General features: G+C 48.1%; 1 protein-coding gene across 1 annotated transcript in view; it reads left to right on the top strand.

The window, feature by feature from the left end:
• The window catches only part of ARHGEF16 (Rho guanine nucleotide exchange factor 16), a 36,542-nt gene extending 23,253 nt beyond the window's left edge, over positions 1 to 13,289 (top strand). The window contains exons 10-15 of the mRNA XM_050931688.1: positions 1,963 to 2,055; positions 2,841 to 2,998; positions 7,669 to 7,878; positions 9,108 to 9,181; positions 11,539 to 11,640; positions 12,402 to 13,289. Of these exons, the coding sequence (XP_050787645.1) occupies positions 1,963 to 2,055; positions 2,841 to 2,998; positions 7,669 to 7,878; positions 9,108 to 9,181; positions 11,539 to 11,640; positions 12,402 to 12,541 (777 nt within the window). The 3' untranslated portion in view covers positions 12,542 to 13,289. The remainder of the gene's footprint in view (positions 1 to 1,962; positions 2,056 to 2,840; positions 2,999 to 7,668; positions 7,879 to 9,107; positions 9,182 to 11,538; positions 11,641 to 12,401) is intronic.
• Positions 13,290 to 24,919: the final 11,630 nt, after the last annotated feature.

Genomic DNA, 24,919 nt, shown 5'->3' with positions numbered 1-24,919 from the left:
TGTTCTACACATCTAGAGGCATCTGATCCCTTCTGGCAGTACTTCAACACTATAAATCAAAGAATTAGCCACCTCTTTCCCTCCTGCTCCAACACAGGATTGTGATCATTCCTGGCATTAGTATTACAGTAACCTGTTCCACCCACTAAGAGGCTGCTGTGTTCTGGCCTCTCTGAGCCAGTGATTGCGGGGGGCCCACACATGTGCATGATTTAAACGCACTGAAGGGTAGCTCCCAGTGGAAGGGGTGCCCCTAGCACTATAGTCTAAAGTTACATACTGTTGAGAGGGCATGCTCTCCGCTGTAATTAACAACTCGTATCACATTCCCTGTGGTCTATAAAGCAGTCGCCCTCAGAGAGCTGCTGAAACGGGACCTTCCACACACTGCGTCCCGGGATGGCTTTGAAGGGAGATGGACACAGCGGTGAAGTGCTCTGAGACGAGAAGGGGGCAAAGCAGGCTGCCTTGCTCCTGAACAGCCAATGGTCTCTGATTAAGAAGGATCTGGTGGCTGTGGAGGGACTTACAAGGATGCTTTAAGACGGCCCCCACTGCCATCAGGCTGAGGAGAGGAGGGGATAGTGAGTGGAGAGGGAAAGCCCATGCAGTGGAGAATTTGACTAGTGTTTCTGAATCATATGGGCTCTAGGTTTGGGAGCAGAGGAGTGATCAGTCAAGCACCTGTAGTTGCTAGCTGTCCAGGACCGAGATGAGAGGCCAGCTGATCAGCAGGGATCCTAGTTTTCCATGACATGACCAAAATTCTCCAATAAAAAAAAATAAAGATCTGTTGTTTTCCCACGGTTAAATTGAAACGCTGAACTTTAGTTTCCCTAGCCACAATATCTATAGGTATTAGCCGAGCACAATGTTTTATTAATATTTACAATTTTAAGCAAATTCTAATCCTACCAGTGCTATTAGTCATTATAATAGAATGATCCAGTCCTGATGCAGCGTTTCTTTACAGTTATCGATGGCCCTGCTGTTTCAGCCTCTGGTTTTCGTTTTTCATTCAGTTTAAGTTTAGCACTTCCCATGTGTTCTACAATTGTCTGCCTTTGAATGTAATCTACAGCCTGGCTGCATGCAGTGCAGAACAGCACATTACTATCAACATGAAATGTGTCCTTGCCAAACTCAGTGACACAGTCATTGGGGGTGATTTTTAAAGTTTTTGGCATCTTTTCAGAACTTTAATTACTCGCATCCGGAGGCTGAAATGAAACTGGAGGTGCATTAAAACACTAACCCCTATACACCGTTGAAGAACCTCTATAGGTCAGAAGCAGCTTATTGGAGTATGTTTAGCTATGTAAATTTAAAGCACATTCAGAAATTAACCACAAGAGGGGGAGGTTACATGCATTGAATAAGTGACACTGGTCCTCTCAGTAAAATTTAGTTAATATTTTTTTCACAAAATGCAAAAATTAAAAATTCTCTTTAAAAATTGCAAAATCTGCATTTTTCCATGGCAAATGGACTTCTAGGATCCCTGTTGATGAGGCATGTTTGGGCTGTGAAGTGGGGAGCAGGCAGGGGGGCCACTGCCTGTAGTCACCCTTAAATCAGTTGAGTCCTAGGCAGTGTTGCCAGGAGCTGCATCGTGAGGGCAGGGGGAGGGAACTGCATTTATTTTGCTTTCCAGACAAAGAGGAAGAAAAGGCTGGAAGATCTTGGCGAGAGTAGGCAAAAATGGCCCAGCACTGCAAGCCTGTCATGGCTCCAGTGGAAAAGAAGGTGCCTTAAAAAGGGGCAAAGGAATTCCTCTTCTAAACTTTTAAATCTCTGGTGCCTATCTCCAACCCTCCCACCTCACTTCATGCTTCAGTTTAGTGGCAGTGATGAACTCCAGGATGCCGACGAAGTCTGAGGCTTCCCAGCAACAATTGCATCCGCTGTGTAGAAAGAATTATCCTGATGCTTAGCTCGTGTTCTTTGTCTTTCTGCTTCTAGCTGGTTAAGAGATGCAATGAGGGAGCCCACACGATGGAGAGGACCGAGCAGATGTACACGCTTCAGAAACAGCTGGAGTTCGGAAAGATCAAGGTGAGGAGTCCTCTGACTTGAAATGCGCCCTGGACTTCTCTTCTTATGCTTGGCCGTGATGGCAGCTTTTTCAATACTTGCCAGATTGGCAAAGGTATTTAGGCACCTAGCGAGATTTACTAAAATACCTGAGTGAGTTAGGTACCTAACTCGTATTAAAAATCCATCAGTTTCTTAAACGACAGCAACAATGTAACTCTTAAAACAAGAACTTTGTTCACTCAAATCAACCAGTCTCCCTCAAAAGCTGTTTATCCAGCTGTCTTTTTTTACCACTGTTTAAAATTGAAGATGCAAACTGTTAACACTCGATATTGGATTTCTGTGCTTTTTGCCAAGAGCAGTGTCAGCCTGGTGGCACTCCGTACACACTACCAGTCAGGAGATCGGAACAGAAGGGTGGGACTAATTACTTTAAGAACTGCTATGCGTTAAAAGAATTTCTTTTGAGGCCAATCCCCCTGGTGGGAGGAGCAAAAGAAATGAAGAGTTACTGTTGTCACTCTACATGGTCTCTTGTTCTACCAGGAAACTCTTTCATTACTGGCTAACTAAGGGCCTGATTTTCAGAATTGCTCAGTGCCCAGGTTAAGTCCAGATTTTCCAAAGAGCCCAGCTCACTGCATCTTCCATTGCTCAAAATCGTGGCGCTCAACATCTGGCCTTAGAATGGCTCTGTAGTTCTCCATTGACAGTGCGATAAGGGACCTTTGGTGATCACTTCACTCTTCTTTTACTGTTGCTATTAGGTCCCAAAATCAACTAAATTTCTTGTTTTGTTGCAGCCTTTCCCACTGATTTCGGCTTCTCGCTGGCTGCTGAAAAGAGGGGAGCTCTCCCTGTCCCATTCAGAAGACGCTAGTATCTTCCGCAAAGGCTTTGGCCGGACTAACTGCTACCTTTTTCTATTTAATGACGTCCTGATCGTAACCAAGAAGAAAAGGTAAGGGAGGATATTTATAGTCTGTTTCTTGTTGAAATTGTAGGAAGAGACTTTTTCAGATGGTTTGACATTGACCTTTGCAATTGCCTCACCTGAAACAGTCCGTAGCACTGAGGGTGCATTACCTAGAGGTAAGTTACTATCTAATGAATGTCTGTGTATTTACAAAGCTAGAACCCTAGTGGACCAGGTGGTTGAGGAGAATGGCAGTGAGATGTGGAGCATTCGCACCCGTCACCAGTTTGAATGCATTCCATAGTGAGCGCAGTTGGCCGTCTGATTGTGGTTTGATGCCTGTGAAGTTAAGCAAGTTGGTGCCCTTGCCCCAGCTCCTACACAATGGGTGTCCTTATTTCTGAAATACAAAACAAAACAAACCCCTCCCAGTTGGCACTCCCTAGGTGCTATTGTTAATCTCAGCAGAGAAGCCAGGGACTGAACAGGTCACTTCCCCCTCGTGCTGAGATGTTTCCTCCGGGGTGGGAGCCAGGGCTGACTCTAGGTTTTTTGCCACCCCAAGCAAAAAAATTGTTGGCTGCCCTCCACCTCAGCCCTAGGCTGCCCCCTCGCCTCCAGCTGGTCTGGCACTGGCAGAGTCGGGATAAACAGTGGGGCTCCTGGTCCTGGCCTCTGCCCAGGGTCCCTCCAGCCAGGGCTCCCACCTCCAGGACCAGCCAGGACTCGGGAGGGCAGAACTGGGGGACTGCCCTGGCAGGGGCTTGAGGAGCCGGGGCAAGGTAGCCCCAGAGGGAGCGGAGCCCTGGAGAGTGGGAGGGGGCCTCGCACGGTAATGCCCCGCCATCTATGGCCCCACTGCTGCTTCTGGCCACCCCGCCGCAGTACCTGGGCCGCTCAAGCTGCTTTGCCCAGCCACGGCTGCGGCGGTGGGGGGCAGCCTCCCTGCTGCATCTGCAGGTGGCTCTGTGTGCCCCCCGGGATGGCCCCCAGCCCGAGTTTCCCCCACTCAGAGCCTGCCCGGCCCAGCTACAAGGTGCGGGGGCGCCCTGGGGGAGCAGCGCCCGTGCACGAGGCGCTGCTGCTGCCAGGGTTGGCTCTAGGCTTTTGCCGCCAGAAGAGCCAAAAAAAAAAAGGGCTGGAATGCTGCCCCTGCCAACGTGCTTGGTTTGCTGGTGCCTAGAGCTGGCCGTGGTTGGGGCCCATTGCGAATAGAGCTGGGCAGATTTTTTTGTTAGGCAAGTCTAAATGTTTCATTTCAGCCAGCTCAAAATACTTCAATGTTTCACTTTAAAACAGCGGTGTATTCTGAAATTCAGCTAATTTAAAAAACACAAATGGAAAAGCACCTGAAGACGACGACCCAAAACACAAAACTGGGAAGGGGGGAAATCATTTCAGGTTAAACAAAATGTTTAGTTTGACCCGAGACAAAGCATATAAAGAAACAAAAAAAAAATCATTTTGGGTCCAATGCAACTGAATATTTTTCTCTGGATTTTTTTTCAGTTCAGCCCCTGAACCAAAAAAAAGTGATTCTCTCAGCAGGTTACTGGTTGAGGGTGAGATGGGTAGAAACTAGTTCCTGTCCTGCTGGGTAAGAAGTGGCTCTACCCTCCAATGCTGTCGTTTGAGCTTTTCTGATCAGTGTTAGAGACAAAAAAGGGCAAGAAGTGCATACGTTAAGTAAAGAAGTCATCCCTATCCTTAGGAGTCAGCACCATAGCCTTTGTGCAAGACACTCCTTAGCCTGCAGCTGTGAAGCTCTCCCCTTAAACATTCTGTTAAAACTATTGATCTTTGACCAAATCCTTTGCTTACAAGTCATCAAAGAGGAGCAATTTAGGTACACAAATTAACCCCATTGTGATGGACCTTTTGCTGGAACCTATTGCTTCCAGCTATTTGGGAGCATTAACAATGGGCAGTGAAACCAGCCTGATGGAGCTGGCATCCACCGCTTTTTCTCAGGGGCCAGGCTAGGGGTGGGTGGGGCTGTGTTGACCCAAGATTTGAGCAGAGCATACAATGTCAAGAAGAGGTGAGAGAGGAGGAGGAGGAAGAAGACAATAGTCAGCCTTTGGAATTTAAAGTAGAAACATTTAAATAGAATATCTCCATTATTTTTTTAGCTCCTAGAACTGGAAGGGACCTTGCAGCGTCATTGTGTGCAGCCCCCTGCCTTCACTAGCAGGACCAAGTACTGATTTTGCCCCAGATCCCTAAGTGGCCCCCTCAAGGATTGAACTCACAACCCTGGGTTTAGCAGGCCAATGCTCAAACCACTGAGCTATCTCTCCCTGACCACCGGATCAGAGCCCTGTAAAGCTAGTATGAAAACTTACCCACCTGGGCACAACATTGGCTCCTGTGGTATTTATAATAGCACAGCACCTAGAAGCCCTGGTCATGGATCAGGACCCCATTCTGCTAGGTGCTTTACAGGCCCCAGGAACAAGATAGTCCTTTCCCCAAAGGCATTATAGTTTAAAAGAACGGGGGGGGGGGGGGCCGAGGATTTAATATTTGGTTTGCCTGGCCAAAAATGGCACTTCCAGCAGAGCTCTTTGCAAGGCTGTGTGTTTCTCTAGCTAGCTACGTAACCTCACAAAGCTCAATTCACCAAGCATAAGCACCTTCCCTCTGGTTGGTTCAGGTACCATTTGTGCCAGGTTAGCACCACATAAAGAGGAATATTAGCCCTGCAACATTGCTGCTTAAACAGTTTTCTATAATTTGACTGCTTGGTTTCCTCTTAACTCCCCCAATTGACACAAATATCTGATTAAATTCTCTGCATTCTGGATCCTGGAATATCAGGGTTGGAAGGGACCTCATCTAGTCCAGCCCTTTGCTCAAAGCAGGACCAATCCCCAGATGGCCCCCTCAAGGATTGAACTCACAACCTTGGCTTTAGCAAGCCAATGCTCAATCCACTGAGCTATCCCTGGGTGTTTCTGTCTCTCCTGTTTCCTGGCCTTTAAAGTGTTTTGGGGTCCCCTTTTTGTCTGTCCAGTTCTGGAATCCTGTTGCTGCTGTCTGCTGTAGAAAGGTGAGGGTTGGATTTATATGGAAATAACACACCACAGTCTGCTGCTAGAGGAGTTAGAGTGAACTGCTCTCCCGAGTAATTACTAACGTGCACATGCTGAGGAGATGAAATGCGAACTCTCTCTCTCAGTGGGGAGGATCTCTCTGCAATTCTGCCATCTCTATGGCTGGTTCAGCTCATTATGGGCTGTATGCACTCAAATGCTACATCAGTTCCCACGGTGGCTTGAGAAATTCACCATCCCAGAAAAAGAGGACATGATTAAATGTTCAGTTGGCAACTGAACTCTGGGTTGCCAGTAGCTAAAATCAAACCAGCCCCTGTCTCAAGCACTCTGCTATTGGCTCTAGGACATCGTGGGCTGTGATGGTCCGTGTTACAGTAGCGTGTCAAGGGTCTGATCCAGACTGGAGCTGTACAGACACTTAGTAAAGGACAGCCCCTGCACCAAAGAGATTACAGCCTAAACAAGGCAGAGAGAGACATGAGTTGGCCCAGGTCATCCAGCAGGCTAGTGCCCTGGCTAATGCTGCCTCTCAACAGGTATGGCTAGTTCTCTGGAAACATCTGCTCAGTGTGCAGCACTAATCAGAAAAAGCCAAAACAATGTTAGGAAGCTTTAGGAAAGGGGAAGAGATCAAATCTATCCTATTGCCTCTGTATAAATTCATTGTACACCCGCACCTTGTATATCGCATGCAGTTCTCGACACCCTGTCTCAAAACAGATGTATTAGAATTGGAAAAGGTACAGAAAAGGGCAACAAAAATGATTGGGGTATGGAACAGCTTCTGTGTGAGGAGAGATTAAAAAAAATGGGGACTGCTCAGCTTGGAAAAGAGATGACTAAGGGGGGATAAGATAGAGGTCTGTGATATCATGACTGGTGTGGAGAAAGTGGATAAGGAGTTATTTACCCCTTCACATAACACAAGAACCAGGGGTCACCCAATGAAATGAACAGGCAGCAGGTTTAAAACAAAAGGAAGTATTTCTTCACACAATGCGCAGTCAACCTATGTATTGCCAGGGGATGTTGTGAAGGCCAAAAGTATAACAGGGTTCAAAAAATAATTAGGTTTATGGAGGACAGTTCCATCAAGGGCTATTAGCCAAGATGGCAGGAGTGCAACACCTGCTAGACACTGGAAATGGATGATGGGGATGGATCATTCACTGATTTCCCTGTTATGTTCATTGCAGTATTTGGCATTGGCCATTGTTGGAAGACCGGATACTGGGCTAGATGGACCTTTGGTCTGAGCAAGTGTGGCTGTCCTTATGTTTTGAGGTCCAACCCCAGCCAGTAGCAAAGGTTGGATAGGGGACTGGTATCAGTGCAGCTCTTCTGGTATAATGGCATCTGCCCTTGAGGCTTCTGCCAGCACAGCTACCTTGGTCACGTATCACACTTCATCAGCCCCTGCTGTGCCAGCAGACGTCTGTAGGGGAGCCCAACGGCTGCACAAACCACTTGGCCTTGATGGGAGGTGAGTTAAAGAGCTAAGAAAAGGTCTGATGGAATAAGTAAGCTTTGTGTGTGTCCTGGTGTTGGCTGGGCCCTGGTAAACCGCATTCCCGTCCCTGGTGAGCGTGGCTCTGGCAGCGAGCAGCATGCCCAGCACTGGGAGGTTCTAATCCTGCTGCGCTGTGTTGTCTCCAGTGAGGAGAGCTACATGGTTACGGACTATGCCAAGCTGGATCAGATAATAGTGGAGAAAATAGAAAGCCCCGACGCTCCCTCGTCTCCCTCCGGGAAGCCAGGGTCAAGTGGTGGAACCCGCAGCCCATGTAGCGGCCACGCGTTTCGCGTGATCATGAAGAGGAACAGCGAAGGGAAGGAGGAGACGGTTGTGCTGTCAGCGGACTCTCCGTGAGTGTCGCTCTGTGGGCTTCTTCCTAAAAATACAAGGGGGGGGGGCTGTGAATTTTTTTTTTCCCTGCATATTGTGTGGGTGGGTGGGTTTTTTTTGTGTCTTTTTTTTTTAAATAAATGCGTGCTCGCACGCGCTCTCTCTCTCTCTCTCAATTTTTTCAAGATGGGGTGGGGAACATGGTTAAAAATGTGTAACAGGTTATTGTGTGTTACACCAGTGCCTGATTTTTTTATAGCACATGAATAAATACATTAGAAAGGCCACCAAAACCTCTCCTCTCCCATAGCACAGAAATCAGTTGTGCCTTAACTCTTCCCTATTTGTGTTCTGCAAAATGCTGACCTCTGCAGAGAATGCAGTCGCTAACTCATTTCCTAAGGTCTCCAGCATTGCTTCCCCCCTCCCCCCGCCCCTTTGGAATCTCTAGACCATCAGCTGCGGCCTCCGTTTAGCTTTCTCTTTTATCCTTATCACCTGCCTTTCCCTTTACCCTCTGCCATAAGTAACTTCCATTTGCTGCTGTTAAATCCTGTTCTCTCTTACCGAGGCTTGTCTTGCTCTTCCACTTCCTGCTGTTCTTAGGTCAAAATGGCACACGGAGTCTTCCTCTGGGAAGCCCCATTAGCTTGACCAGATCAGCCTTCATCCATTCTACTAGATCCTGTTTCACAAGAAGTGACAGTTGTTTTGGGGATCCCCAAACTTTTGCCTCTGATCCTGGGTATATAGTTCAGCCATCTCCACCATTTTAGTGTCTTGCCTTTTTTTTTTTCAGTAATGTATGAAAGTCCTATAGCTATAGGGTGACCAGATGTCCCGATTTTATAGGGACAGTCCTGATAGTTGAGGCTTTTTCTTATATAGAAGCCTATTACCCCCCACCCCAGCCTGATTTTTCACATTTGCTGTCTGGTCACTCTATAGAGATACTCAGCAAACTTCTATACTGCTTCTGCTTCAAAGCTGCATCTCTCCGTTCCCTCTGGTTTTCAACCTGCAGAGAAGAAAGTCCAGACCCACTTCATAGCGATTAGAGTATTTATTTAAAGTTGTGTCTTTCAGATGTTTGGTCCTTTTGGGAGAGGGTTGCTGGAATTTACCACGTGCAGGAGACCAGTATTTCTTTCTTATCTACAGCCTGGCAGAACCCTTTGGTTATAGTGTAAGGTTTTTCCACGCTTGTCACCTGCACATAACAAGGTCTTTAACTCTTTCCTCTTGACAGGAGTGACCGGGCTCGCTGGATCACTGCTCTGATGCACAGAGAAAACAAAACAGATGACATGGCTCGAAAAGGAGGTAAAGCTTTATTGATAGTCATTAAGGTTTATTTTTAACGTCTGTAGCTTGCACAATGATGTCTGTTAATTATTGTACGACTCTACGCAGTTAAGGACTGTAAAGCTCTCTTTCCAAAGGTCAAAGTCTCTGGTTGGCAAGTTTGTGACTCCAGGGGATTCGCTTGTGCTGTGGATGTGCATATATGAAAGGCTCTAGTTAATTCTCCTGTTGGGAGACCCATTCTAATCTGTCGCGCGTTCTCCTGCTACCAGCATTTGCCTCCCATGAAGATATCAGACCTTTTACTCAGTATCTGCAGTTAACTCTAAATCTGTCCCTTTACGCTTCTGTCATTGGCTTGTGAGCTTCTTATAAAGGTGGAGCTGGATGCTAACTAAGGGAGAGGAAGCTGTTCTAGTTGGAGGAGGAATGCTCTTCTGAACAGAATAAGAGAAAAAGAGACTTTTGCTCCCTCTGCTGGCTCTGCCTCAGCAGCTGCTAACTCGCATGGTCTGTGACTCCGAAATCAGTTCATGTCTGGGAGTACACCAGGAAGTGAACAAAAATGTCATTAATTCCAAGCTCTGCGGAAATGGAAGAAGGGGGGATATCTGCCAGACGAAAAGCTCACAACTGATCAGATAGAAATAAAGCTTCTTTCTCCAACTTCTGTTTAGCCCACTGGCTGCGTGCACTGTCTGTGGAGCTCATAATCCAGATGGTGGCAATTAATTCATTTGATTGTTATGAATCTAGCATTGCCAGCCCAAGGTGTTGGAAAAGTTATGTCAGGGCCCCAAGCAAATCCTGAGACTGTCATAAAGATCATGGGATTTAAAAAAAAAATGCTGGGGGCGGGGGGTTTTCACCACTTCCTGGTTTTTGAGTTTTTAGTGTTAACTCGGATCCTGTTTTCAGGCTTTTCTCCAGAACCATAAGGGCTAATAACTTTTTAAATGAAAACTGAGACTCTCTGCTAATCACATGACTCCAGGAGCTGGGGCTTTCAGATCCCCTTCCCATCTTCCACCCCCCAGGTATTGTGACACTTGTGATAACTTTGTGAGAGCTGGCAGTCTTGCGAATCACCTTCCCATAGACCCGTAGCTCTGAACAGCCTGGGTAACAAACTCTCCACCAGGTGAAATCGACGAGAAGTCGTGTCCAAAGTTTTGCCAGTAAGAGCAAAGGGTAGGACTAGAGCTCCTGGAAATGGGTACATTTTTGTTCAGCTGATATGGTTTGTGCCGTCTCCTGCCCACTCTGTTGCTTTGCTTTGAGATTTGTGATCAAATGACCTTAAAACCCAAATTTGCCACGTTTTGCCTGGTTTGGGGTCAAAAACATCAAGTTCCACAGGGCTCATCCCCAGCGTTCTGCCTACCATCCGTTGTAAGCATCACAGATATTAATAGGCCGTTCTCTGTAATCATTTAGCCATAGTGCAGTGGCACCTTTTAGGCTATATCCATGCTCTGAGCTAGTGGTGCGATTTCCCCTGCTTGCGTACCAGCATGCACACCGCTCTCTCTCCCTGTGCTCGTGTGAGTCCCCCGCAGTCGAGGCAGAGCTAGCTGAGCCATGCTGAGTCTTTACTCTCCTGAAACCAGTGGGTTTGTACTCTGCAGCTCAGCCATGCCTCTCCTGCCACTGCTGCTACAGTGCTGACTGATCCTCCCCGCTTGCTGAGAGCTAGCGCCTGTAGGTGAGCAGGGGACTCGCCCCCTGGCTCGTCGTGAGACGTGGAGCCTGCCCCGGGAGCTTGCAGCTGAACCCAGATGGAACAGCTCTGGACAGAGGGGGGCAGAGCACAGGTGCAGAGCGGAGTAGGAGGCACTTCTGGCAAGCGTGGCTGTACTGAGGGATCGGAGCAGAGCGTTAGGCTGCCCCAATGGCTGGAGAACAGTGCAAGGGAGGATGTGACATGGAGACTGGGTTGGGGAGCCCACGGGGAGAGGGGTATGGAAGGAACAAGAGCAGAGATGTGGGTGGGGTAAGCAGCACCTTGAAGCTGGTGCCTGAGTGCTTAGCTTGAATGGTTGTGGGGGCCATGACTGGAACCTCAGTCTGCTCTGCACTTGCCCATCTGCCATGGGCCATAATCCCAGTCGCTCGGGTGGCACCTGCATCTCGGCACCGTTTTACAGCTCGTGAGCGAAGGCCGTCTGTCTTGGGCCTCCTGTCACTTGGGAGCCTGCGGTGATGCAGCAGGGCCTGTCTGGTCTGTGACCAGTCCTCTCCCTTCTACTTGTGACTGTAGCTCTGAGTGTTTGGCTGTCAGGTCCAGTTGAGCCATAGCGTCATCCGGCGTTTTGTCCAGTCACGCTGCACTTTTCATTTCTTTCAGTCTCTGCATTCTCTCTCTCCCCCAACAGAGCTGAGGCAGGTGGAGATAATCAGGCCCTACTTGGCTAAACAGACAGATGAGATTTCCCTGCAGCAGGCGGATGTCGTCTTGGTCCTCGGCGAAGAGGATGGTAAGTGATTTGGCGAGACTGAGGTAACAAGCAGAGGAGGAAGAGTGGTCTGGAAGTTAGAGCAGGGGACTTCGAGGCAGGAGTCCTGAGTGCTGGGAAAGGGAGTGTGATCTAGGGGGAGATGGGAGCCTAACCTGTGCTCTGAAAAGGTGACTCCTACTTTTTGGCACAGGTTTCCCTGGGCTCAGGTCCTGATGCTGCTATAACACCATTTGACCTTCCCTTCACCACGTCGGTCCCATGGGGAGAATGGCTTCCCCCGTGGAGGCGTTGTGGGAAGTGCTTTGAGGGCCGGGGATGGCAGGTGTTGCCAAGTTACCCAGTGAATGTGCCAGGACTATATAGGAGCTGTCTGGAGCAGCAGTCAGACGTCCACGTGAATCCATAGCAGTCTGTGTCATTTGCAGTCATGATTAGAGCTGGCCAGAAACTTTCCGATGAAACGGTTTCATTTTGGGTTGGATGCCCTGTCGTGGACTCCCAGGCAGGGCTCTGTTGGACAGCTGGGCAGACTGTCAGGGAGTACAGGCTTCCAGGGTCCAGAACTCCAGGGCATCTCCACGTGTGGGGAACCCCACGGTCCCTGCTATGGAGCTGGGAGCCTGGAAGTGCCGGTCAAGCCAGAGCAGCATCTTCCAGGCCCTGGGCAGTTCATGACTGGCTGGTGTCCTGAAGCAGGGGGGTTGGAGCAGACTGTGTGTGTTCACCGTGTAAGTGTTCTCCTTTTCCCGTCTGACTGAGAGCTTCACTCCCTCTGTTAGGCTGGTACTTGGGCGAGAGACTGCGAGATGGTGAGAGAGGCTGGTTTCCCCAGTCCTGCGCTCAGCCTATCACCAACCGCAACGCTGTGGAGAGCAACGTCCGCCGCATGGAGCGACTGCGGATAGAGACGGACGTGTGAGTCCCAGGCCCGGGCGGAATGTTCTTTCTCCGGGGTGAGCCAGTTATAAGGCCACGAGCTGCAGCCCTGCAAGCTGGCTGGTCCTTTAGACCATTGAGGAGAGGAACGTCTGTGGTCCAGACCCGCCAGTGCCCTCAGTGTCTCTCCCGTGCAGCTGATCTTCGGAGCTAACGCCATTTCCCTTCCTTTCAAGGGAAGAACTAACTTTCTCTAGAAGAACTAACTTGACTCGGACCTGAGCGCTTTGTGCAGAGAGAGGGGTTGTGTAATCTCTTTGCATGCACTCAGGATGTGTCATCTCTCTGAAGACTTCAGCAATCCTAGGAGCTACTTCACATCATCTGATCTGCCCTGGCCTCTCATACGCCGCTGGATGGTTTTCTAATATCAGCTGGAATTTGCTGCAAGAAATTTAAAGCTATGGCTTCTTGCTTTGAGATCCAACCGAGAGACTTCCCTGAAAGACTCACATGTGGAGCTGGGGCTCTAGTTAGGTATTTCAGTTTGTGTGCCACTGTCTCCAGTTCACCTCTATTCTCTCTCTGCCATCACCTATTGCTCTCAGTCCTGGGGCGAGCACTTGTCGGGGATCCTAGCTCAACATGCAGCAGGTCAGTTACAGGGCTTCTTTGCAGCTGCAATATTGCGGGGAGCACGTCCAGGTGTGGTTTTGATAAATGTGTATCTATAAAATTGATATTTTTTCCTTTGTTACTGATTTGAATAGTCTGTCGTCATTTTCAACAGAGAGTTAGCTGCCTTTGTCTGTCTGGCTCTGCGTTGGCTGGAGTGTTGAGGAGGGCTCTGTTGATGACGTGCCCTGAGCCGCTGAAAGTCTGAGCTTCATCCAAACCAGAGACGGCGGCTTATGTGATTCTGCGTCCATGCAGAGGGTGAATCCTTCGCAGCTGGGGGCTTGGGGACGAAGGAGGGTGGGCAGCGAGTGCTCTCCGGTGTTTTTAACACTAACTATAAGCGTAGGAGAAACTACCCAGCTCTCTGTGTGCACCCTGCACAAGAGGTTTGGGATTTGTCCTGCAGGGTGTTTCTAAGTTCAGAAAGCCCAGCTGAGTCTTAGACAGTGGGGAGTGGTCACCGAGACAGATTTGACTCTCCAGGCTCCACGTTCCCGGAGTCTCAGAGGGGGTACGAACCCTCCACGGAGTAATTGGTGCGATGACAACAGGTCACTTACGTGGGGAAACTTGTGGATTTTCAGCTGGCATTGGTCTTGGGCTGAATGTTGCGGGAGGAGGATGCATTTTCCAAGAGTCCAGGAGGCTTCAAGGCCGTTTAAGTCAGGCCGCTGCAAGGAACCCTCTCACGGCTTAGAACAAAGAGTGCCCGGAAGCCAGCTTTGTGATCCTGTGACTGCTGTGGAGGCTCGAAGACGTAGGGGCCTTTGGGGTGGATTAATTTTATCCATTGCAATCTTTGGTCCTGCTTTGAGCAGGGGGTTGGCTAGATGACCTCCTGAGGTCCCTTCCAACCCTGATATCTGTGATTCTGGTTCCCTCCCTTTCATCCCGACCCCATCAACTCCCTGAGTAAATGCTAAGGCAAGGGTGACGGGGAAGGAAAGAGCTAACAAGTGAGGAAAAACTGGAACTAGCCAGCGGCCTGGGTACAAGGCAAACAGCTGTAATGGAAATTCCCTCTGGTCAGTAGTGCTGATCTAGCAAACCTGTCGTAACCTGTGGCTGCTCCGCTTTTCTTCAGAGGTACCAATTTGGCTGTGCAGCCACCAGCATTTCTGTTACTGAGCATGCTGTGAGCCAAGCCCACCAAAGAGCTCTCAAGAGTTGGGAATAGAGGCAGCCTTTCAAACCCACCTGCAGCCTCTGTCTGTGGCCAGGAGTGGGCTCATTAGAGTCTGGCTCACTCAGATGTATTTCTCCCTCTATCCCCCACTCCCCACAAGGTGTTTCATGGAAATATCGTCTCAGCCAGCACCGTGGCTGATCCAGACTGCCTGGAGGATGTGAATAGTTTGGAGTCACTGGAGGATTGTGCCATGTAATCTTTGTATTTTAGCACCTGGCTTTAATAAGGCTGAGTGCGCAGTATGTAGGGTGCTGATTACTGTGTTCTGTCTGGGAGCCTGGATTCCAGGAAAACCCAGGGCAGGCTTAGAGAGGTGTGAAGGATGCCTGAATTCCCCTTTGAATGCTGCTCTGTGCTCCCCCCGAGTGCTCCCGGCAGACGGCTTTAACGTGTGAGAAAGCAGCCGAGATTCGCTGTGCTCAGAACCGCTGGCCATGCGGTATTTCTCCAGGAAGCACACAGCAAAGCTATTGGCGAAACAGAGTCCACAAGGGCGGTGGGAACTGAAGCCGATACAATGAGGAGACCTTGACCATCGTGAGGGGGGTCTGGCACCTGGGGGGACATTGCAGGGTGAAAAGACTTTCACCTCCACAGCCCCGGAACTGGAGTTCTTCAGGCTTGGAGTCTCATAATCACCTAAAGCACCTGAAATCACTATTGCCACCAGTGATTTGGATGCATCATTTATACCCTCGGCACTACGTCCTCTCCAAGGTTCCTCTTCTCTCTGTCGTCCCCTCGCCAATGGGAAACAACTTGCAGGTAGCGACTACTGGGCACTGGGGGAGGTTTGGTTGCATTTTAATGAAGTTTGTCTTAGCAGCAGGGCCTGTAACTGCCTTTAAATTCTGGGAATGTAGGAAAGTCTCTGTCATTATGTGAGGGACGTATTTACAGACAGGCATCTGTTACGTATTGATTAGAATGAGGATTTCTCAGGACAGACTTTCCAGACTTCTCTTTCCCCACCCAACAGAATAAGGAATGAGCAACTTAATTTCTTTTTCCAGATTAAAACGATGGGAGTCTGGTTACCCTTTGGTGTGATCGCTGGGAGCTTTGGGGGGCTGTTTTCCAGTAAGGTTCAAAGCTGGCAATGGTAATGTGGCTGCAAACATACTGCTCCCTCTTTGCAATCTGAGACAAATGAAATATCTTGCTTTGTTTTCTAATATGGCTTCTTTTTACACACACAGCGAAGAGGGAGAAGGGCTGGGATGCAGGACCGTCTGAGCCAATGACTGTTCTTTACAGGTCTGGCTGAGGGGCATAGGTTGACCAGGAAGGAACTTGTTCGTGACCTCCCGCCCTAGGAACGGCTTTGGGAGTTGGAATTCTTAGGAACGAAAGCCTGTGTAGCCAGTTCGTGTAACAGCTCGTCCCTAGCTATGCAGAGAGCAGTGAGCCTCCCACTGGGCACGGTTCATACTCTACAGTTCTGCTGGGCGGTCTCCTGCAGCTCACCCTGCTCTGCCATTTCAAGCACTTTGTTGAGTGAAGCTTTTTACATGAAGGAATCCCCTGTGCATCAGTTTTACTTATGGAAAGAATTAAAGCTTTGGCTCCCCCTCTCTTCCTTCCGGTTCTCTGGTCTCCCCAAATGGTTTTTTTCTTTTTTCTTGCTTTAGCGGGAAAATGTGTTTGAAATTACTCTGGCCTCCGTGTTTGGGGGGACAGACATGCACTGCAGACAGTACCGTGCTTCACGCCCCGCATGGCTGTGTGAGCCCGTTCTAATATTCCATGCCCTTATAAGTACGCCCTGCTACTTGGATTTGCTGGCTGGGCATAAATGACCTGAATGCCAAGCTGAGAGAGAGAGGGAAGAGGAGGGGGGAGAGGCTGAGAGACAGAGAGTGTGTGTGTGCGCGCGCGCGCGCGCTCCAATCTGGACTTCTAACACCTTGAGCCTGTAATTGTTACTCACAGCAGTGTTCACGTCATCTGGGTATAGTGTATGTAGCAAACATTTAAGCCAATAAACTTCCTGATTTGTTATGAGCAGCAAGAGGGTTTGCTAGTTCTGTGTCACTGGAGCTACTCAGCGAGAAGTCTGGTTAATACAATACGAGAAGTTATCTGGAGGCGTTGTGTAGAACATCACACAGTCAGAGGAATATATAGCCATTCAGGAAAGCTAGACTGGCAGCCTGCATGGATCCTTCAGAAATGTCAAATGGGGGAAAACTCCAGGAGCGACATAAATGTGTATTAAATAGAAATGGGAGTTTCAAAGCCTGTACAAAGTAGTTACTTGCTGCCCCCCCGCTTTTTTTTGGGGGGGGGGGGGTTCCCATGCAGCGAATGAGGCTTTTGCTTTTCAGTTGGGGCAGTCATTGCATTGCTATGAAAGAGGCCTGGTTTGATGCTGGCAGGAGCAGCTGACTTCCCATGGCAAAGCTGTAAGGTAAGAATTGTTTGGCATTTGTGGGGCTAAACCTGCGGTGTCTTGGGGGTCAGGGTCATGTCGGGTCTTTGTTTAAGTGCAGGCGGATAGTGACTGGCATTTATGGTGGCTGTATGGGGTGCGGGCTGCCAGGTGTCCACATCCCAAAGGCCATGCTCAGCACTGGTGCCTCCCCTCCATGTCAGCCTGGAGACGGAAGGAGGTTTGGCCTTGAACCAGGGCCGGCGCTTCCATTTAGGCGACGTAGGCGGTCACCTAGGGCACCAGGATTTGGGGGGGGGGTGGCATTTTGCCACCCTCAGTGGCAATTTGGCGGCGGGGGGTCCTTCCACACTCCAGGTCTTCGGCGGCAATTCTGCAGCAGGTCCTTCACTCGCTCCGGGACCTGCCGCCGAAGTGCCCAGAAGACCGGGAGCGCAGAAGGACCCCCCCCTGCCGCAGAACTGCCGCCAGCAACCGGGAGCATGGAAGGACTCTCTCGCCTAGGGCGCCAAAAACCCTGGCGCCGCTCCTGCCTTGAACCATTTGCTTCCCCCATGTCCGAGGTGAGGTGTATTAGCAGGGTACCGGCACTGCTGCTGCCTCTTCGCTCCCTGTTCTGCGGGTCCTTCACTTGCCCGTTCTGTTCCCCCCCCCCCCCCCCCCCCCCGCTGCTTTCAGGAGTGCACAGGCATCCTCGGAGGGTGGGGGAAATGCAAGAGTTAGTGTGGCTGAGCCTGCCAGGTTTCATTCCTTATCGCTCTCCTTGCTTTACCCTGCAGCACGTCTCGTGGCCCCGTCAGCACCTGTCCATGGGCTTTCAGTGACTTGGTGGTGACTGTTCTCTGCTACAGGCAGGCTCTGTCACGTTGCCTGGCTGGAGGGTGAGTTTTAAACCCGGTCCCAGAACGAACGCTGCCAGTGGGTTTTGTTTTGGTTTCTTTTAAGGCGAAGTCAGATCCCAAAGCGAAAAGGCCTCACTGCTTAGGAGAGTTCTGCTCAGACGGGGCCAAAATGGCTCCTTCCCACCACTGCAGTTAGCTTTGTTTGCAGTGCTAAGGGTGGGTGATGTGGGTTAATCAAAAGTCTCTGGAACAGACCAAGTCAGGAATACACCTGACCTGTTCTCCGTTTTTCCTGCAGGGACAAATTAGAGATGGACAATGAGCTTATTTGGGAGACTGTGTTTGTGGTTAGATGGGATCTAGGAGGTCTGGATTTTATTTGCAGCTCTGCTGCAGCTTCCTGCATGACCTGGGGTAAGTCTCCTCAATTTTCTGAGCCTCTGTTTGCAAAGTGGGGATGATCCTTACCTCATAGGGAATTGTGACCTGCTTTGAGACCCTGAGATCGATAGCGCTATAGAACCGTCTTTCATGCTAAACTGTCCTGCGATTAAATATTAGGGCTGTCAATTAATCACAGTTAATGCACGTGCTTCATAGAAAACAAATAATTGATTTTAAAAATATTTGCACCATAAACAAAGTGAGGTGAATTGAAAAATACTAAGTCCATTCAGTCCTCCTTGGTCAGCCAATCACTCAGACAAACAAGTCTGTTTACATTTACGGGAGATAATGCTGCCCACTTCTTATTTACAATGTCACCTGAAAGTGAGAACAGGCGTTTGCATGGCACTGGTGTAGCCGGCGTTGCAAGGCATTTACGTGGCAGGCACGCTAAACATTCCTGTGCCCCTTCGCGCTTCGACGGGTAGGCTCTAAAGTCTTACGTAGTTTGGGTTTTGAGTGCAGTTACGTTAAAAACATTTCTAGATTTGTAAATGTCACTTTCACGATCGAGAGATTGCACTACAGTACTTGTATGAAGGGAACTGAAAAATACTATTTCTTTTGTTTACAAACGTGCACTGTAAAAATAATAATCAAAACCAATAATATAAAGTGAGCACTGTGTGCTTTGTAGGCCGTGTTGTACTGGAAATGAATATATTTGAAAATGTAGAAAAACATCCACAAATATTTATAATTTAAAATTGATATTCAACAGTAGGATTAAAACTGTGATTAATCACAACTATTTTTAAATCTTGTGATTAATTGTGATTATGTCTTTTAATCGTTGGACAGCCTTAATTACTATGGTCAGTAGGTGGCAGCCTAAGCTGTAGAAACGCAAGCCTTAGTGCGACACGCACGCTCGATTGCAGATGAGAGTTTGGATAAGGCTCAACTCACTGTGCTACTTGCTGCTGTCCGTCTGCATTATCATAAGACGACATAGGACTTTTGTGCTGGGTATTGTTCAAAAGGTAGTTTTATATTTAGCAACAGCCGAGCCCTTGAATCAGGAATCTCAGCCATAGGAGTGATAAAGCAAGTGTCTGAAAGCTTAATTCATGGGGGGTCTGGGGAATAGACAGTGTAGATCCCCACAGCTGGAGCCACAAAAGGGAGGGCTGCTATTTGAATGCATTGCATGCTGCATGTGATCTGTGCTGCTGCTGCTGGCACATGCAGCTCGTACCTGTTTGGGCCTCTCAAACTGTCTGAATTCTGCCTTCATCTTTTTGCTGTCCCATCCCAGCTGGGTTCGTGACTGCGCTTTGATGGTTAGAATTCTTGAGAGGTCCTCGAGTCCAGCCCCCTGCAGGAAGGCAGGACCAAGTAAACTTAGACCATCCCTGGCAGGTGTTTATCCAACCTGTTCTTAAATCCTCCAGTGCTGTTGGGGATTCCACAACCTCCCTTGGAAGCCTGTTCCAGAGCTTAACTCCCCTGAGAGTTAGCAAGTTTTTTTCCAATATCTAACCTCAATCTCTGCAGGTTGAGCATGTTACTTCTGGTCTTACTTTTAGTGGCCACGGTGAACAATTGATCACCATCCTATTTAGAACAGCCCTTACAGTATCAAGACTAATTCTGCCCAGGTTTTTAACCTTTCCTCAGAGGTCAGGTTTTCAGAGATCACTTTTGTTGCTCTCCTCTGGACTCTCTCCAGTTTGTCCCCAATCCTTCCTAATGTGTAGGGCCAAGAATTGGACATAGTGCTGCCTCACCAGTGCTATATGTAGAACAGGACAATTACCTCCCATGTGACACTCCTGTTAATGCATCCCCGAATATTAGCTTTTGTCACAACTGCCTCACTGTGTTGACCTACTATAACCCCAGCTCCTTTTGAGCAGCACTGCCACCTCGCCAAGCATTCCTCCAGGGTGTCCTTCGCATTTGATCCCCCCCTCACCCTTTTTTAAGTGAAGTACTTTGCACTTGTCTTTATTGACTTTCACTTTGTTGATTTCCGATCAATTCTCCAGTTTGTCAAGGTCATTTTGAATTCTAATCCTATCCTCCATAGTGCTAGTAACCCCTTCCAGCTTGGTGTTGCCTGCTTGCAAATATCTCCACTCTCAAGTCATTAAGGAAAATATTGACTAGTGTGGGATGCCCCTAGATTGACAGCAAACCTTTGATAACTACTCTTTGAGTAGCGTCTCTCAGCCTCCTGGGCACCTACCTTTATTGTAACTCTAAATGCATCCCTTGCAATGATGCTGCTGAGCACGAGAGACGTGTCTGTGCTGTGCTTCTAGCTGGAAGGCATCTTTGCCTTAGCTAAGCACTGGGAGGTAAGAGAAGCAGAGGAGATGGATGTCATAAACAGCCACTGACTCTCAGTCCTATATTGAGCTCCGATGGATGTTGTAAAATTCTAGTTCCATCACACAACCTGAGTTTCTCTAGCTCTAGAATCAGGGTAACAGTGACCCATCTTTGTCAAGTGCTGGGCGCTCCACAGCTGAAACGTTCAGTGTGTGCGAGTTGTGTCAATTATAAAGGGTCAGATTACTCGTTAAAAGTAAATCACAGCAAAGCTGGACTAGAATTGGCACTGTGCACTCACTGAGTGTTTTGGCTTCTGGCAGGTAGTGAATACAAGATGTTAAAATAATAGTATTTTTGTGGATTCCACATGAAAATCAAAACTCCGCATGCACGGACTGTTGTTCTGGCACATGATGTATGATGGTAGTCTCAGGAACCAAACAAAATAGCTAAATGTTATCTGCCCCTCCAGGTCCACACAACAGCAATCCTAACTCAGCACACAGTGCCGAATGGAAGTCAGGAAACAAATGTTTTGCTTCTTGCTAGTTTTGACATTGGACAACAGATTTATCTTTCTCAGAGCGGTGAAAGGCTCCAGCTTAGTCTCCCAAGAGAATGGAAAGCTGCAAATCTGATTGATTAAGAAATGGACAAATGTATTCGACTGGAAATGGAGAACTTAATATCCCATTAGTTGTGGCTTGACTCAAAGGATTGACTTAACAGACAAATGCCTCTGGGAGTGGATTAGCTCAGTCTGGTACGAAGTACTGCAGCCAGTGAAGAGCGTTCTTGTCTTATCACTGATACAATTTTCTCTTAGCGTGGGCCTGACTCTGTTTCCAAGCAAAGCTCTGGGAAAGCAGTGTTCAGGTGCATGTCAATCCTCTGCTTCTTAGGCCAGGGCTCTCAACTTTTATTTACACTGTCAGTTAGTGACTAGCCCCAAACATTCCAGGAATTGCTGCCTGCTTTTTAAATAGGTCAAAACCCCTTTGGAAATAGTGTAACAACATAAGAATGGCCACTGTGGGTCAGACCAATGGTCCAGCTTGTCCAGTTTCCAATCTTCCCAGAGGGGCTGCTGCCAGCTGCTTCCCGGGCAATTATCTAGTCATCCAGTCCCAGCTTCTAGCATTCAGAGGTTTCAGGACACCTAGATCATGGGTGACTAAGCAGTCATTGATAGACCTATCCCTGATATGCTTTTGCTATGCAGTATGTAGCTTAATATTAAATATCTAGTCCAGCATGAAACATTTTTTATCTATAGGACAATCACTGGATATCCAGTGATCTTTATGCAGTTGCATTGTTACCAGTAATAGTTAATAATATATGGAGATACACCTATCTCATAGAGCTGGAAGGGACCCTAGAAGGTCATAGAGTCCAGCCCCCTGCCTTCATTAGCAGGACCAAGTACTGATTTTGGCCCAGATCCCTAAGTGGCCCCGTCAAGGGCTGAACTCACAATGCTGGGTTTAGCAGGCCCATGCTCAAACCAATGAGCTATCCCTCATAGACTTTAAGGTCAGAAGGGACCAATATGATCATCTAGTCTGACCTCCTATACAAGGCAGGCCACAGAACCCTACCCGTCCACTTTTATAACAACCCCTAACCCAGGACTGAGTTATTGAAATCCTCAAAATTGGTTTGAAGACCTCAAGCTGCAGGGAATCCACCAGCAAGCGACCCATGCCCCACGCTGCAGGGGAAGGCGAAAAACCTCCAGGGCCCTTGCCAATCCGCCCTGGAGGAAAATTCCTTCCCGACCTCAAATATAGCGATCAGCTAAACCTTGAGCATGTGGGCAAGACTCACCAGCCAGCACCCAAGAAGGAATTCTCTGCAGTAACTCAGTTCCCATCTCATCCAACATGTCCCCGCAGACCATTCGGCAGACTTATCTGGTGATAATCCAAGATCGATTGCCCAAATTGAACTATCCTATCATAACATCCCCTCCATATACTTATCAAGCTTAGTCTTAAAGCCAGATAAGTCTTTTGCCCCCACTACTTCCCTCGGAAAGCTGTTCCAGAACTTCACTCCCCTAATGGTTAGAAACCTTTGTCTAATTTCAAGTCTAAACTTCCTAATATCCAGTTTGTACCCATTCGTCCTCGTGCCTACAGTAGTACTAAACTTAAATAATTCCTCTCCCTCCCTAACGTTAACCCCCCTGATATATTTATATAGAGCAAGCATATCCCCCCGCAGCCTTCTTTTGGCCAGGCTAAAGAAGCCAAGCTCTTTAAGTCTCCTTTCATAAGGCAGGTTTTCCATTCCTCGGATCATCCTAGCAGCCCGTCTCTGGACCTGTTCCAGTTTGAATTCATCCTTCTTGAACATGGGACACCAGAACTGCACACAATATTCCAAATGGGGTCTCACCAGCGCCTTATATAACGGTACTAACACCTCCTTATCCTTGCTGGAAATACTTCGCCCGATGCATGCTAAAATCGCATTTGCTTTTTTAACAGCCGTATCACATTGGCGGCTCATAGTCATCCTGCTATCAACCAATACCCCGAGGTCCTTCTCCTCCTCTGTCGCTTCCAACTGATGCGTCCCCAACGTATATCTAAAATTCTTATTATGAATCCCTAAGTGCATGACCTTGCACTTTTCACTATTGTATTTCATCCTATTACTATTACTCCAGTTTACAAGGTGGTCCAGGTCTTCCTGAATAGTATCCCTGCCCTTCTCCGTGTTAGCAAGACCCTCCAGCTTCGTGTCATCCGCAAACTTTATTAGCACATTCCCGCTCTTTGTGCCAAGGTCAGTAATAAAAAGGTTAAATAAGATCGGTCCCATAAACCAATCCTTGAGGGACTCCACTAGTAACCTCCTTCCAGCCTGACAGTTCACCCTTCAATACGACCCGCTGGAGTCTTCCCTTTAACCAGTTCCTTATCCACTGTACAACTTTCACATTGATCCCCATCTTTTCCAATTTAACTAACAGTTCCCCATGCGGAACCGTGTCAAACGCCTTACTGAAGTCGAGGTAAATTAGATCTACCGCATTTCCTTTATGTAAATAATCCGTCACCTTCTCAAAGAAGGAGATCAGATTGGTTTGGCACGACCTACCTTTAGTAAATCCATGTTGCGATTCGTCTCAATTACCATTGACCTCTATGTCCTTAACTACTTTCTCCCTTAAAATGTTGTCCAAGACCTTACATACTACAGACGTCAAGCTAACAGGCCTATAATTACCCGGATCACTTTTATTCCCTTTCTTAAAAATAGGAACTACGTTAGCAATCCTCCAGTCGTACGGCACAACCCCCGAGTTTATCGATTGCTGAAAAATTCTCGCTAACGGGCTCGCAATTTCAGGCGCCAGTTCCTTTAATATCCTCGGATGGAGATTGTCCGGGCCCTCCGATTTGGTCCCATGAAGCTGTTCAAGTTTGGCCTCTACCTCAGTTGCGGTAATATCCACCTCCATATCCACATTCCCGCTTATCATCCCTCCATCATCGCTAAACTCCTCACTAGTCTTATCAAAAACTGAGGCAAAGAACTTATTTAGATATTGGGCCACGCCTAGGTTATCCTTAACCTCCATTCCATCCTCAGTGTATAGCGGCCCCACTTCTTCTTTCTTTGTTTTCTTCTTATTTATGTGGCTGTAGAATCTTTTACTATTGGTTTTGATTCCCTTTGCAAGGTCCAGTTCAATGCGGCTTGTAGCCTTCCTCACTGTATCCCTACATGTTCTGACCTCAGCAAGGTAGCTTCCCTTGCTAATCCCGCCTTTCTTCCACTCCCTGTAAGCTTTCTGCTTTTTCCTAATCCCCTCTCTGAGTTGCTTGCTCATCCAGCTTGGCCTACAACTCCTGCCCATGGTTTTTTTCCCCTTTCTTGGGATGCAGGCTTCCGACAATTTCCGCAGCTGAGACTGAAAGTAATTTCAGGCCTCCTCTGCATTTAAATCCACAAGTTCCTCCGTCCAACCCACTTCCCTAACTAATTTCCTTAACTCTTTAAAATTAGCCCTCGAGAAGTCGAAAACCCTGATCCCAGATCTACATTCGTGTATCCTTCCATGTAGTTTGAACTGACTCAGCTCATGATCACTGGACCCAAGGTTGTCCGCTACCACCATTTCTTCTACGAGGTCCTCACTGCTCACCAAAACCAAATCTAAAATGGCATCCCCTCTCGTAGGTACTTCAACTACTTGATGAAGAAATCCATCCGCTATCACATCCAGAAAAATCTGACCCCTATTATTCTTGCAAGCACTCCTCCTCCAGTCTATATCCGGGAAGTTGAAGTCTCCCATAATCACACATTTCCCCTTTGTGTTTACTTCATTAAAGAGGTCTCTATCCATATCCAAATCAGATCCCGGCGGTCTATAGCGCACCCCAAGCACTATCTCAGGGGAAGCTCTAGTTGCTTTTTTACCCAGTGTGATTTTTTGCCCAGACAGACTCTGTCTTATCCATGCCATCGCTTCTTATTTCATTACAGTTAATCCCATCATTGATGTACAAGGCTACTCCACCACCTTTGCCTTTCCTCCTGTCTTTTCTAGACAGCACATAGCCTTCAATACCT

The sequence above is a fragment of the Gopherus flavomarginatus genome, chromosome 21 (assembly GCF_025201925.1).
Source record: "Gopherus flavomarginatus isolate rGopFla2 chromosome 21, rGopFla2.mat.asm, whole genome shotgun sequence".
Lineage (NCBI taxonomy): Eukaryota > Metazoa > Chordata > Testudines > Testudinidae > Gopherus > Gopherus flavomarginatus.
The sequence above is the reverse complement of the archived record's forward strand: the minus strand, read 5'-3'. Positions and strand labels throughout refer to the sequence as shown.